Source organism: Nomascus leucogenys, chromosome 15 (assembly GCF_006542625.1).
Source record: "Nomascus leucogenys isolate Asia chromosome 15, Asia_NLE_v1, whole genome shotgun sequence".
Taxonomy (NCBI): Eukaryota; Metazoa; Chordata; class Mammalia; order Primates; family Hylobatidae; genus Nomascus; species Nomascus leucogenys.
Window position 1 is genome coordinate 86803209 of NC_044395.1, and position 16960 is coordinate 86820168.

The 16960-nt window shown below is 35.3% G+C and overlaps 1 protein-coding gene across 1 annotated transcript in view; it reads left to right on the top strand.

The window, feature by feature from the left end:
- ANO3 (anoctamin 3) overlaps positions 1-16960 on the top strand; it is a 320853-nt gene that overhangs the window by 84730 nt on the left and 219163 nt on the right. The window contains exon 2 of the mRNA XM_030829525.1: positions 16123-16317. Coding sequence (XP_030685385.1) covers positions 16123-16317 — 195 coding nt within the window. The remainder of the gene's footprint in view (positions 1-16122; positions 16318-16960) is intronic.

Below are 16960 nucleotides of genomic sequence, written 5' to 3' on the forward strand. Positions count from 1 at the left end.
TAGGTTTTCTGAGTAGGGTCTTAGCCTCAAAATTTTCAGTGAAATTCTTGGCTCTACTGAAACTGAACTCTACTTAAGCTATAAAATAATGGCAAATCTAGTGGCCTCCTACATCTGTTTCTTCTAGGCCTGCACCTAATTTTGAATATGGATATCACATACTTTCAAAGCCTGGGTAAACACAAGGAAATGTTGAAGGAAAATTATTTATCTCTAAGGTGTGGTCTAAATTGGCTAAACTATCTTCTAATAGTTTTACTGTTTTCAGCTTCAACTTCACAAGTCCCAGTGCATAGGAAACAAATGTAGCAAAGAGGCAAGACCAAGAAAAAATATACTGGAGTTTATAATCTCTTTAACATACTTTTTGATTCATTCTCTAGAACCATGGCACAAGAGCAAGAGTATAAGGATACTCTTGTTCCCGTGATTCTAGAAAATGAATCCAATGGTATGTTAACTAAAGAGATTACAGCAAAAGCTTAGACAACTAAAGCAAAAATAAGTCAGTGGTACTACATCTATAACCTCTATAAGTGTGTTTTCAGTGACATTATTCATAATCACAAAAAGACTGGACACAACCCAAATATATTTCAGGGGGTGAATGGATAAACTGCGAGACATCTACAAAATGGAATTTCTACTTAGTAATAAAAAGGAACAAATTCTTGATACTCACAAAAAATATGGATAATTCTCAAATGCATTTTGTTAGGTAAAAGTGACACAGGCAAGCTCCAAAATTGGGGCTTGGCCTGGGAGGATTCTTAGCTTTGCACAGGAAAGAATTCAAGAGTGAGCAAACAGGATAAAGGGAAAGCAGAGCAAGTTTATTAGAGCAACAGAGTATAGGAAAATGGCTATTCCATAGACAGAACAGAGCTACATCATAGGAAGAGTGGCACCTGTAGGTTGCTAGTTAGCTATTATAAAGAATATTTAAAAATATATATATTTGAAAATATTATAATCTAATATTATAATCTGCCTGATGAATATAAACAATTATGTTTCAAATATGATTCTTAAAAAATGAAGGTCCAAAGATATGAAATTAAAACTCAAGTTCTGACTTTCTCTAAAATAAATATTACTGAAAAGAGTGGGTGGCTAATAGGTGGTAAACTATTAGTAAAACAGAAATAATAAAGAGTTAACAGTGACAACATTATATTCTACCTTTACTACATATTTTTAGTCTTTACAAAATGGCTTTTCAAAATACCAAAGTAACAACTACAATTTTCTCACCCTGAACTGGTTGAAAAAAGTATGGAGAATCAATAGTATGTTCTGTTTTCTTCCAGCATTAATAAAATAAATTTTCCCATTCTTAGGGTTCTGAAATTAGTTTTCAATGATAAAATATCAAACTATGTTCAAAAAAGATGTATACAGTTTCAGCCTTTGGCACAGCAGGGAGAAACCCACAAGTAAGAACAGCAGCAGCTGGCAAGAAGTGGGAAGTTCTGTGGTTACAAATGTTAATAATAGGCTAAAAATATAAAACAGGTTGTGCCCTGATGCAGTACTGCTTAGACTAGTCAGGGTATGTTTGGGTTCACATTCCACACATCAACAAAATTGCTTTTAGTTGAGTTACTGATTTTACCAATAACAGTGTGTGGCTGGAAGAGATTGGAACGTATTTTTAGTTTTTTAAAATGCCATCATAAACCTGTGAGATATCATGGGGGACTTCAGAACCTCCCCATTCTGAAACAGGGTGTAATATGAGTTTGCTTCCTGGGTCCATTTAACTCCACCAAAATCCAAATGCCATTTTGAGATCTTTGCTGTGGAGCAGCCTGTATGGCTCTTCCCCATTCCCCTTAGCAATAGTGTAAACATTAAAAACTTTGCTGCTTGCCAGAAATACTGTAAGACTTTACATTTACATGTTATTTCCTATTCTAAACCACATTTGTTCTCATTGGGAATCTCCTTCCATGAAGCAGGCAGGGATGATCAGGAGTCCCATTTTAGTGCTATAAACACACGCGCGCGCGCGCACACACACACACACACACACACACACACACACACACACTCTGTCTCTCTCTGCACATTGTGTCCTTCAAGCTTATATATAAAGTACTTGGGGATACCTTCACAAAATAGGAGTAAATGAAGAGGCATAGATTACAAGCACATGTGCTGGGATGAAGAACTGTCAATTGCCAGAATTCCTCCAGTGATCCATACTTGGACTAATACAGAAAACTGGTACCAAGGAGTGGGGCTCTAACCCATGGGGACACAAAATTTTCTGTATTAGTCTGTTCTCACACTGCTATAAAGAAATACCTAAAATTGGGTAATTTATGAAGAAAAGATGTGTAATTGGCTCATAGTTCTGCAGGCTGTACAGAAAGCATGATGCTGGCATCTATTTGTCTTCTGGGGAAGCCTCAGGAAACTTAACAATCATGGCAGAAGGCAAAGAGGAAGCCAGCACTTCACATGGCCAGAGCGGGAGGAAGAGAGAGAAAGCGGAGATGCTACACACTTTTAAGCAACCAGATCTTATGAGAACTCTATCATGTGAACAGCACTAGGGGGATGGTGTTAAATCAAGAGAAATTGCCCCCATGATCTAATAACCTCTCACCAGGTGGAGATTTGGGTAGGACGCAGATCCAAACCACACCATGTGTGGAATTATGCTCTCAGATAAGCCACTTTTTCTGATTCTGTTTCTGATTTTCATGTCTATTGGGTCAGAGTTTTATCTGTTTTGTTCACTGCTATTTCTCTATTGTCCAAAAAGAATGCCTACCATGTACTGCAATAAACACCACGTTTCTGAACGAATTAGTAATTAACAGGATTTTTTTCAGTCTTTAATTTCATAATTATTCATTTGGATACTGTCTGTGTATGCAGACCCAGTACAAAGTACTGAAGCTGTGTGTGTGAAGAAGACAAACATGAATTTTGCCCTCATGGAATGGACTTATAAACTGGAGAGGCCATATGTGAAATACTAAGCTAATAAATGAGTGGAAACATAATAAGTTCTCTTAAAGTACGTATTGTTAAGAGAACATATAGCAAGGAAAATGAGCTTATTTGGGGTAGGGTATGTGACTTTGAATGGAATGTTTTCTATGGTGAGGAAGGTTTTAACTATGAAACAATATTTACGTGTGATTTAGTTGAAGAGGGAAGAAACAAAACAAAGCAAAAAGGTTAGGATGTAGAAAATTCTGTCTAGTGGTTGCAGATTAGAGAATAGTGCACAAAGACGAAGATAAAAATGAGGACACTCGTTGCACCTTCAGGAGTCTTAAAACATAATTTCATTTTACAGCCCTTCATGACTTTCTTTCTTTTGGCATTTTGTCTTGTATTAAAATTTTTAGAGAGCTTTCTTCATGCACCTTGATATACTGTAATCGAATTAGATATATTTTGATTTTGCTGAATGTATATTGTTCACCTTTGTGTCCTGCTAGCAAGCAAACTCAAAAGTAAATCAAACTCAATAGTTACCTTCTCCATGTTTACTTCTAAGCGTCTTAGAGTATTCACACTATATGGAAAAAAAATTAAATTTTAGTCTCTAGTGGTGAAAGTGCATATGTTGCTTTCTGCTCCCAAAAGTTCTGCTGAAAGTTTCTCTGAAGTTATATATCTGTATATTTGTAGTGGGTAATCTCCATTTGTGCCTCCAGATTCATCCTGCCCCTCTGACCACTTTACCATGTGTCCTAGGAAGCAGATATCTAAGGACTGCAACAACCCAGTGTTCTCATGAACTCTCGCTACTGTTTAGGTTTGACCAGTGGGAGACACCAGCAGCAGATTTAGATGTAGATAAGAGAGAGGTTGTGCTATTTGTTCCTCTGGCTCTGTCTGTGCCAGTCTATTGTTTGGCAGTGGCTGTAATCCTCAATCTAAGCATATGGATCCTTCCAGATTTCCTCTCCCCTAGCTATAATTGTCTCTAGGTTCTTATATCTTGTTCCTTCAGACCTCAGAATGATAAAGGTTTCTTGCCCTTGTTAGTTGTAGGAAGCTTCATCAACTCTTTATTGGTTTCTTTTAGTCCTGGCCACAATCTTGTAAATATTCCCTTCATTAAATTTATTTCAGATACTCTGAATTAACCATCTGTATTCTGCCAGGACTCTCTTACAATGGGCATTATTTTTTTCTTTTTGAAAATAAGAGTAGATATGAAAAATCAATGAAAAACAAAGTATTACGAAGGAAGTTTCGGAGTAAACAAAGAAGTAGCGTGTTATATTGCAAAGAGCAGAGGCTTTGAAATCAGATGGACCTGGTTTGTTTCAGGCTCTAACACTTCCTAGGATGTGGGACTTTACACAAGTTTCTAAGTCCTTTGTCTCTCAGGATTTTCACACATAAAATGGGGATGACAGATCCTAATGGGACTCTTAAGAGAATAATTTTTTTCCCTATGATCGGTAGACAGAGGATGTTATGGAAATTAATATAACCTACAGGATAAACTTGGTAATTTGTAGGCACTAAATACATAATGATTTTTATCACTAGCAATAATGTCCACTAAAATGGCTACACTCAAGTAATCACTCAGAAATACTCTTTTCAAGAGGACAGAGCTACAGTGATTTTGACAAGGAAGACAAATTAGAAAATTCTGTGTCCACTTATGCTTTTTTCTTCAATGATTATTATGTAAATGAATATGCTTTGACTACACCCAATAGTATAGAAAAGTGTATTTAGATTTTATAAAATTACATAGCATCCCCAAGACACCACCCACTCTAAGTCCATCAGTTTTAATATAGGTATGAAGACTTACTATGCCCCACAGGCAGACAAATATACTTGTTATTTTTAAATTTTTTCTTTTACAGACATGATATAAAAATCTGTTAGGTAATAATATCAAGTTATCTTGCTATATTCTAAAGTTATTCTAACAGTTGACTTGGTAGGCTTTATCAAGCACATGTATGTTCATTGCAGCACTATTCACAATTGCAAAGACAGAATCAGTGATAGACTGGATAAAGAGAATGTGGTACATATATACCATGGAATACCATGCAACCATAAAAAAGAATGAAATCATGTACTTTGCAGAGAAATGGATGGACCTTGAAGCCATTATCCTTAGCAAACTAACACAGGAACAGAAAACCAAATATCACATGTTCTCACTTTTATAAGTGGGAGCTAAATGATGAGAACACATTGACACATAGAGGGAAACAACACACACTGGGGCTTTTCAGAGGGTGGAGGGTTGGAGGGGGGAAAGGATCATGAAAAATAACTAACGCGTACTAGGCTTAATAGCTGGGTGATGAAGTAATCTCTGCAACAAATGCCCACGACACAAGTTTACCTATGTAACAAACCTGCACTTGTACCCCTGAACTTAAAAGTTGAAAGAAAGGAAAACTATTATTATGTAAAATAACATAGGAACTTTTCTTCATGTTTCCTCAGGATGAGTTAGTTTTCTTGACGAGAAATTTTACCAAGAGGGGACATCTTTTGAAAAATTGTACTTTACACTGAGAACAATCAACCAGTTTTTATTTACTTTTCAATTCTCTCTTTGAAGTTTTCTAAGGATCTATTTTTCCAGTTAAGAACTCCATATCGGCAGAAAGCCCATTGAATTAAATGATATCTGAATAGCAACTTTTCCTCCTTGGAGCAGTGTCAGTTGTGAATTATATGAATGCCTTTTTAAAAGATACCTGTAATTACATGTCTTGGACCTTCATGTATACCCAAGTAAAGCTATTATTTCATGGGAACATTTATGAAGTGTACTTAGAACAGTCGAAAGTTGCATTAAATGTTACCTTAGGAAAATCTGTTCTGCGTGTAAGAAAGGACACATTTCCTACGGGTTTACAGGTTATCCTTGAACTTCAGAGCTACACATGCTTACAAAAACTGATCTATCCTCTATTTTTAGCTTTAGATGGGTGGTAATCTGATACTAGTCAAGAATACCAGGTTAAAACACAGAAGAAAAAAAATGGAACTTTGGAACAGAGAAGGGAAAAAACTGAATATGCTGTGGGGGTATTTTCAGTCGTTCCAAGCAAAGAACACATACTGCTAGTAATGCCAAGCAAGGATGTGATGGCATTTGATGAGAAATGTTGAAAAGAAACTTTGTACTCTGAGAACATTAGGATATCAGATTTTCAGTTTAGAGTGTATCAGTTTCTAGCAAAGATAATCCTTATAATAGCTTTGGAAACACTTGATAGTTCAGAAAATGAAAAAGCACTGCATTAAAGATATATGGGCAGGAAAACATGGGGCAGTAGGAAGGCTGTTTGTTTCATCTTTAATGTTATCTTCTCTATTTCTTTAAGTGTTACATTTGACAACTATTTTCAGCCATAATGTATGTATGGAGAGTCTTCTCCAGACTTTTTTTATGTGCCTAATCCTATGAAGAAAACTGTTAAACCCAAGAACTACAAATCAATAGAAACATAGGAGAAGGAATACGTGAAAAGAAGAATCAGTTTTTTTGAAGTCTTCACAGATACCACTACCTGGATTAGGTGTTCCTTGTGGGTGGTTTTATAATACCCTGCATATAACTTTATACGGTTTTTTTTTTTTTTTTTAACAATTTGTGCATCTACTTCCCCTGTGAATGAGCACTATTTTACAACCAATACTGAGTTAATGCCTGGCATAGGGAAAGAACTCAAGAATTGTTTAGAATTATTGAATAAGTGATTGAATAACTGAATGAATAAAAATTAGTTTTGAAAAAAATAATTGATAATTATTTTGTGTAACTTGGTCACACATGTTAATTCACACCAAATTTCATTATTCATATCAATTTTTTTAAAAAAATTAACATAAGAAATACAGTTTGGTGACGGTAGGTAGACATTTCCCATTCCTATGTGCCAAGCACAACATGTTCATTTTTTATCAAAATATATTTTCGAGTTTGCCAAGATCATGGATATAGAGTTATACTTTTTGAGCTTTGCTGTAGCTCCATGGTTTCTATATTCAGAGCTTCCTGCTTAAAATTTGTGTGTTATTTATACCACGGGAAGTTATGGTAATGCACCATCCAGGATAGGGTACATGAGGAACTGTGGAGCATACTGAAAAGGTTATGGGCTTTGGAATCTAATAGCTATAACTTTACAATTCAGTTCTGCCAGTTGCTACATTTGTGATTGTAAGTAAGTAAATTTCTTAACCTCTCCTAGTTTCAATTCCCATCTATGACGTGGGCATTGTTTAAAAATGTTTTTTTGAATTTTGGCAAATGCAGTTACTTAAGAATAGTGCATAAGACATATAAATTTGTGGAAATTAAAGGATAAATAAATGAATTAATTAACTAACCTCCCAAAGAACAACAGAATATTTATCTCCAGCTTGGATTGCAGCAATAACTACCTCTTTCTCTCACTTACTACACTGCAAATAGATTTTTTTTTTTTTACTCTTACACATTGCAATCTATCCTACATTATGGCTTTTATACATGTTATTATCTTTGACTAAAATCTCCCCCCACCACACACATACACACACACACACACACACACACACACACACACATAAACACATTTCTATATGTCAGATTTTTTTTCATCTTTTTCACTTAACATGTCACTTCTTCTAAGAAAATTTTCTCAAAGTAGTTTCCCTTTATTACTCTCCATTATATAACACTGCCTGTCTTTTCATAGCATTTCAGACAGTTTATATGTATGCACTATTTATCTGTTTGGTAAATATCTGACTGTTTTTCAGTGGCCTTTGGCCTAGGGCCCAGGGTATGCTAAGAGCATTTTACTCTCAGTCCAACATCTTTACCATCACCTAACACCATTTTCTATCTGTGTACCTCCCCTTCTTCCCCCCAAAACTCCATATATTTTTACTTGTCTGTTCTGCTGGAGTAACAGGCTGTTTTCAACTGGGGCTCGGAAATAGAAGCTGATCACTTAATATTCTACATCAGTGTTTCTTAAATAAGAGAAAGTATTAGACCACCTGACAGATGATTAATTGGCATAAAAACTTACTAGGAGAGGTAGTTCCTACACTATTTCTTGGACCTATTATAGAAAACATCAGTCAGTCTTCAACTAAGGGGAACTGTATGTTGTTTTAGTAGTATTTCATTGAACCTTGGGGGAATTCCTCTTCAAAATAGTATTTTCTTTATATATATATATATAAAAATATATATATAAAATATATATAAATATATAAATATATATATAAAATATATATATAAAATATATATAAATATATATATAAAATATATATATAAATATATATATAAATATATATAAAAAAAAAAAAAAAAAAAAAAAAAAAAAAAAATATAAATATATATATAAAATATATATAAATATATATAAATATATATATAAAATATATATATAAATATATATATAAAATATATATATAAATATATATATAAAATATATATATAAATATATAAAGGAAAATAGTATTTTCTTTATATATATAAAGTGTATAGTATAAATATATATAATAGATATATATTATAAATAGCTATATATTATAAATATATATTATAAATATATATATGTTATACTTTAAGTTCTAGGGTACATGTGCACAACGTGCAGGTTTGTTACATGTGTATACATGTGCCATGTTGGTGTGCTGCACCCATTAACTCATCATTTACATTAGGTATATCTCCTAATGCTATCCGTCCCCCTCCACCACACAACAGGCCCTGGGGTGTGATGTTCCCCTTCCTGTGTCCAAGTGTTCTTGCTTGTCCCAATAGAGTTACAGAAAGCTAAGAGACTGAGTACTTTTCCTCCAGTCAATTCTTCCTTTGCCCTGTTTCTAGTTCACATTTTCACATTGATAATTAATATAAAAATAAACAAATAAATATTTCTATAAAGCAGAAAGAGAGAATCCCCATGCCTAGGGTTATCTGATTTTCATCTGTTCAACCATGTCTTATTTCAGTAGAAATTATTTCAAACATTCCTCTATAACTTCCTTTTCTGGATTTCCATTTGCCTCAAAGGGCTTGCACTTCGGTATCTCTGCTTGTGTTTCTTTAAATTAATACATTTGAAGAGTTATTTAGAAATTTCAGTTTACTCATAAAGTGACCACAAAATTATATAGCTAAAACAATTGAAACAAACAATGAGTGAAATATAGTTTTTTTTATCTTAAGGTAAATATAATTACTGAAATTGTATTCTATTTCATTTTTATTCCTGCTCACACTTACTATGACCTTGATTATATTCTGTCTGAAAAGCGAAATTAAGTAACTGCAAAACAAAAGTTTCATTAATTGAAAATGTATTTGCAGTATCTTTTTCACCTTTCAACTATTTCATTCAAAATTTGCTTTAATATAGAGAATCGGTGAATAGGGAGGGTGGTGGAAGTGAACGTATCTGCAGTTATGTTCACTCTGTGTTTTATCCTCAATTGCTATGGTCTTTTCTAAGTGTTTTATTTATTTCAGCGTCTGTGTACTTTGGAGTAAATGGATGGTGTTTTAGGAGTTTTCAACTGGTTAATGGATACACAATTTGGTGGCTTTAGAACTAGAAAAAGCTTGGAATATATATTCCCTCTCTGCCTACTTATCTGTGTGATATGTTACTTTTCCCGTGTAGTCTTAGTTTCTCCACAACTATTACAAGTTCCAAAGTGTGTCTTTTATTATTGATGTAAAATTAAATGAAACACACACTTATTACATATAATACATAGTATATAAAATACTGTGTGTGTGTCTGTAAATGGGTGTGCTCAGTACTTGCAAATCAATAAGAAAAGTCTAACAATACAGCTATAACATAACTTAGTCACTTAAACATTATAACTAGCTAGGAAATACATGAAAACATGCTCACATGCTGGAAAATGAAATTTAAGACAACGAAGCTTTTGTTGTTGACTTTTTATTTTGTCTGTAATTAAAAGTTATAGTATCTGGAGTTGGCCAAGGCATAAGGAAATGGACCCCATCTTGTGCTATTCACGTAAGTGTGAAAAGATAAAACTTTAGGGAGGGCAGTTTGGCATTACTAGTCCAAAAGATAAATATTTATGTCCTCCAACTCAGTACTTGTATATTGAAGTATTTCCTTTTAGAGAAACACTCAAGATTTGAAAAAAAAAAGCACATATATGAATGCTCATAAGCAGTATTATTTTAAAGGTAATTCTTGAAAAATACCTAAATATCCACTGACAGGCAAATGATCAAATGAAGTATGGTTTGCCCATACTTCGTAGTATTTTGAAAAGTCTAGAATAAATAGCTCTCTCTCCCTGAACTAGTGAAAGATGGTGGGGGGAAAGGAGTGAGCTGCCTTGTGCCACAACTGCCACCACACATGCAGTAGACGACTAGAATGATGTTAGAAGACAAAAATATGGTCACCTATCAGAGTCTGCAGCCCAATATCAAGAAGCTGCTAACATTCTGCAGCGATGGTTGTGAAGATTCCATGAACTGTTAGATGTGGAAACATCTTAAAAACTGTCAAACACTTTAAACTTTGGAAGATTATTGTGATTTTCATTCTGTCCAGTGGCTACACTCACACTTTAAATCAAATCTTCTAACATTCCTTGAAGTAAAGTAGTCTGTGTATGTGAACTGAAGAAATAACTGAAGTGAAATAATGGAGCATCTAGTGCTTTTTGTATGGCCCAAAGGAGCCCTGTGCTGACTTTGCTATAGTGTTTTAGCTTGTGAAAGTCTCTGGAACCTTCCCTGCTTCATCAAGGGAGTCACCTCTATGTCATTTTACTAAGGACAAATACCTAAAACAAACATGTTTAGACCCAGTGCCTGTCCATTGCTGCAAGCAGTCCTACACACCTCCAAACAAGTTCAAGATCAGCATGAAATTGGAAATCCAGGATCCTAGGAACACCCCATCCACCTGTATTTATAGGCGCCTCCCTCCACCTGCACCTTGATGGCAGTGTTAACAAGAATGATTCTGTTAGCTGTCTGAATCAGCTGAACTACAGCCTAGTGGGAACTGTCAGAAGACTGGGGATATGCTGCAGACCCCTCTGGGCCCATGTTAGAGACTACATTTCATCATGTCAAATCATGGCCCAAGTTTCCCGCCAAAATGGAACCTCTTGCTTTTGTTGGTCTGGGAAAATATAAAAAATATTTCAAAATCAATGGGATATAGCGATCAGTATCCATAAAAATATTCTATATAAAGAAAAACAGATGAGCATAAAACCATTTTTACTACTGAAAATTACACTGCCAAAACCAGTGACTAATCAGCAAACAGCTGTTGCACAACTCGAGTTAACTTGAATACAACTAGTAGTACTAGTTCTATTAGACCATTCTCACACTGCTAATAAAGACATACCCGAGACTTGGTAATCGATGAAGAAAAGAGGTTTAATTGACTCACAGTTCAGCACGGTTGGGGAGGCCTCAGGAAACTTTCAATAGTGGCAGAAGGGGAAGCAAACACATCCTTCTTCTCATGGCGGCAGCAAGAAGAAATGCAGACTGAAGCAGTGAGGAAAGCTCCTAATAAAATCATAAGATCTCATGAGAACTTACTGTCATGAGAACAGCCTGGAGGTAACCACCCCCATGATTCTATTATCTCCCACTGGGTCCCTCCCATGACATTCGGGGAATATGTGAACTACAATTCAAGAAGAGATTTGGGTGGGGACACAAACCATATCATAGATGTGGATCATAGATATGAAAAAAGTTCCTTGAATCATATAAAAGGTACAAAAATCAGAAAGTAATTGTTAGGTATTGAACATAATCAACAAAGATTCAACATGTATACGTATATATGTGTCTGCATTCATAATTGGAGGCCCTGAAGAATATAAACAAGACAATATAACAGAATTAACACTTAACAAGATTAACACTTCCCAAAAATTAAAGAAAAGACAAACCTATATATTGAAAAGGGCCTAAATTATTTCCGGGAAAATTGATTTAGATTGGTCAACTCCAAAACATATTGTAGTAAAACTATTAAACTCTAAGGAAAAAAATCCTCTAAGTGTCTGACAAAAAAGCAATTGTTTACAAAGGGAAGAAAGTCAGGTTTGCATCAGATTTCTCAATAGCAAAGTACAAAACAAGAAAAAGTAGAGCAATATTTTCAGGAAATTCAAGGAAAGAAAATGGGAGCGAGGATTTTATATCTCATCAAACTGTTCTTCAGGTATTGATATCATATGAAAACAGTTTTCATCATGTTAGAACTCAGAGAATACTGTAACCTTAAGCCCTTCCCGAGGAGTCATTCAGGGAAACAGCTTCATCCAACCAAGAGATGATCAATCTAAGACAAAATCAAATGAAGGAACAAGGGTAGAATTTGTGTGTCTGTGTGTGTGTGTGTGTGTGTGTGTGTGTGTGTGTGTGTGTATGTGTGTTTATCAGTCTGGGTTCAATGAAAAGTGAGAAACAACATAGTAATTTAATCAAGACAAAGCATGTTTTGTTTTTGTTTTCTGGGAATGAAAAGAGGATTTAACTTTAGAAAATCCATTAATGGAATTCAACACATTAAGATAGCTAAGGAATAAAATTATATAAACTTTGAAAAAAATTCAACACACTACTGAACAAAAAAAATAATAAACTGGAAAGTGAATAGTACATTCTTAGCTTGAAAAAAATATTTACACCTCAGTGCTAAAGCCAGTATTTTACTCAATTGTTTAAAATAATCCAATTGGTTATTTATAAATTCAATACAACGGGAAAGAAACTCGCATTTACAATAGCTAAATGAGAGCAGGAGCTAACCAATATGCAAAACTTATATAAAGAAAAGTTTAAAACACCTGACCAAAAGCATGAGCCATAAAACAATCACAGGATAGATTTTGTCAAAATTAAGAACTTCTGTGTTTTTAAAAGACACTAGTAAGAGAATGAAAATGTAGGCTACAGACTAAGAGAAACTATTTGCTGGTCACCTAGCGGACAGCAGTACTCACCCCAGACGTGATTATAGATTCAGTGGAATCCCTATCAAAATCACAGCTGCCGGCCAGGCGCAGTGGCTCATGCCTGTAATCCCGGCATCTTGGGAAGCTGAGGCAGTTGGATCACCTGAGGTCAGGAGTTCAATACCAGCCTAGCCAATATGGTGAAACCCTGTATCTACTAAAAAAAAAAAAAAAAAAAAAAATAGCTGGGCATGGTGGCAGGCACCTGTAATTCCAGCTACTCAGGAGGCTGAGGCAGGAGAATGGCTTGAACCCAAGGGGCAGAGATTGCAGTGAGCCAAGATCGCGCCACGCCACTGCACTCCAGGCTGGGGAAAAAGAGCAAAACTCTGTCTCCAAAGAAAAAAAAAAATCATAGCTACCTTTTTTGCATAGATTAACAAGTTGATCCTTAAATTTATATAGAAATACAAAAGACTAAGAATAGCCAAAGCAATCTTGGAAAGAGAGAACGAAAGTAAAGAACTCACATTTTCTGATTTTAAAACTTACTACAAAGCTACAGTACTAAAGACATTGTGGTTTTGGCATAGGAGTAGACATATAGAATGGTGGGTTAGAATTGAGAGTTCAGAAATGAACCCATAGATTTATGGATAATTGATTGTAGACAAGGGCGCCAAGACAAGTCGATGGCATTTTCAACAACTTGTACAGGAACAACTGGATATCTACATGGAAAAGAATAAAGTTGGAGCCTACCTCCACACCATGTACAAAATTAGCTACAAGTGGATTATAACCTAAGTGTGAGAGCTAAAAGTATAAAACTCTTGGAGGAAAACATAGGAGTAAATCTTCGTGACCTAGAATTAGATAACACTTTCATAGATACAGCACCTAAAGCACAAACAACTAAAGAAAAAAACAGATAAATCGAAATTCATCAAAATTAAAAGCATTGTGTTTCCAAGAACACAATCATAAAAGTGCAAAGACAACCCATACAGAGGGAGAAAATCGGCAAACGCATGGAGGCAAGAAATTAGGTTAGTAGTTTCCAGAGACTGAGCTGAAGAGGGAGTGGGGATTGGCTGCTAATAGGTATGATGTTTCTTTTTGGAGCGTTTTAAAGCCACATAGAGTGATATTTACACAACTCTGTGCATATACTAAAAACAGCTAAATCGTATACTTAAAGGAGTCAATTTGATGGTATGTGAGTTACAGCTCAATAAAGCTTTTAAAAATGTTTAACTCAAAAAAGTCTGGGATAGATCTGTATGTCCTGAGATGGGAAAAATACCTAAGACATAATATATAATGTGACAAACTACAATTTCATTTGTGTAAGAAAACAATTTTTATACATAGTTACATATATGAATACATAGACAAAGAGCAATAAACTGATAACATTCATTTCATTTAGAAAAGAGACTGGAATTTAATAATCAGGTAAAACTAATTTTACTTTTTAATTCTATTTACTTCTATAATTTAAAACCTTTTAAAATGAGAACACTTTATGTAATTTGCTTATGTAAAATACATAAATATCCTTAAAGTGAGTAAATAAAGGCAGCAACCACAAAGTCTGACATGTAACAGGCACTCCACAATAAAAAGTCCCTTTGCCTTATGTGGTGTGAAGTCCAAACACAACACTGGGTTGGGCGGGGGGGTTATGGTTTTATTCACATTATGCAGACAGCATACATAGCCAACTTCTCAACTCAGGTGTCAGTAAGAAACTTTTTAGGGAGTGATTCACGATCAAGCAGCTTTGTACAATTTACCATACTCTGTTTTCACATTGATAATATATTTCTTTATAAATTATGCAGTCTTAGGTAATAACGAACTACCTGAGACTGGATAATTTATAAAGAAAATGTTTTATTTGGCTCATGTGTCATTATAGAGCTTGCATTTTAGGGAAGTATACAGAAATAAAACAAAATATATAATATGAATGACAGTGGGTGTTAAGCAGAATATAAGCAAAAGAGTAGTGTTAAAAGCTAACTTCTTTTTAAATGATGGGAAATAACCTGGAAGTGGTAAATGAAAATGACAGTAATAAAGAACACGAAGAATAGTTTAATGACAGGAATTTGAATACTGATTTTTAGAGAGGAAGCATGAACAATGAACTGAGACAGGCAATTAGGTACAAGAAGGATATCTACTCCACCTCAAGTAAAGTTGATATGAGGTTGTGGAAGAGAAAAGAGCCTCCACTGGAGGTGGCTGCAAGAGAAGCAGTGTCACTGGGGGGATATGGGGAAGTGCCAGGTTTGGGTGAAATTATGGAGGGAAATGGGTGATCCACAGAAAAATCTAAGGAGGACATTAAGTGGATTTTCTGATGTTTTATGTGAGTTCCCAGGGACACAGTGAGAGAGTGTGGGTGGGAGATGTTGGAAATGACAGTGTCCAGAGACATTGAGGTTTAGAGTGCCAAGGGAGAGGAGTGACCAGGGATTGACATTATGGGATGAAGAGGAATGGAGATGGGGAAGTGGAGCCATTCTTTCCTGGATCACACAGTGTAGGGGGACTTCTGCTTTTGGAGGACTAGTTTGGTTGAAGGGCATTCTGACTTCTGGCAGATAAGAATCTGTGTGTGAGGGAAGTAACTCTAACACTAAGCACAGGGTTGGTGTCTTGATCCCTGCTTGCTGCCCGGTTTTTATACTATGTTAGGCTATCTCTTTCCAGCCTCTAAGTCACTGTTAGGACATTATGTATGTGTTAAAGGGAGGGGAGGGTGTAGAAAGAAGGGCCCCATTTAGTAATTTCAATGTTTATATATTAGGTTTTATTTATTTTGCTATTTGAAAGCCTAAATCATAAGGTTTAAAGAGTATCCAAATAATTGCTGTCATAATTCCCCAAATGAACTTAAACATCAGTTCTTTTTTCACAGAACTTTTAAAAGAGTGGTGAAAGCTCAAACAGGGAACAATTATATCTCAGAACTATTTAACAAAAATCTCAAACACTCTCCCTGACAAAATATAAACAAAACTAACTCAATTATTTCTAATATCTAGGTGGCGCTTTTCAATAGTTCATTCCTGAAACAGGTATCACAAGAATTAAAACTTTTTATTGACCTCTACTGATTTTTTATTGCTAAAACTCAACATTTTGGATTTGCAGGTATGAATATAAGCAAGAGTGAGATAACAAAAGAAACTCCGTTAAAACCGTCTCGGAGATCCCTGCCTTGCCTCGCCCAGAGCTATGCTTACTCAAAGAGCTTGAGCCAGTCTACATCCCTCTTCCAGTCAACCGAGAGTGAATCTCAGGCTCCCACATCTATAACCTTAATCTCCACTGACAAAGCAGAACAAGGTGAGCAGCAATTCCTATTTTCTTGTTCAACTTATAAAAACTACGTGTTTTCCAAACACTCCTTTCCTTCCTTTTTCCACTGGACCAGTTTTATAGAGCTCTTCAGGAAGGAGGCTGGCATAGAAAGGAGACCAGTACACCATGCCATTTGTTGGCCAGATGTGTTTTATCTCTTCCTTATCTTGAAGGTGGCCAATCCCATGGAGTCTGGACCTAATATTTGTTTGCAGTGGAAGTCCCAGCTACATGAATCACTGGTGCATTTCGCCACTGTTTCCATCCCTCTTGTTGATGAGTAACATTCCTGGCGTGAACTTATAACCAGTATTCAAATAGAAAATGTCATCAGTTTTCTAAAAATAAAGGCTGAAGACTTTACAACTGACAATAAAGCAGTGAAGATTTAGTGGCATAAAGATTTAGTTGGACAAGTGTTGGCAACCCAAGGCTGGTGTTTAAGGGCTGAATTTTAGAGACATACCAGCAAGATACCACACAAAGAAACGTTGTGGCTACCCTTAGGCACTCTTCTGCACACATTTGCCCACTAAGACACACACTATCCCTTTAGACAACTCCCTTTTATAAGAGTTAAGAATTTAAATACAACCAAGCTCCCTGTTGTGCAGTGGATAGGGTATTT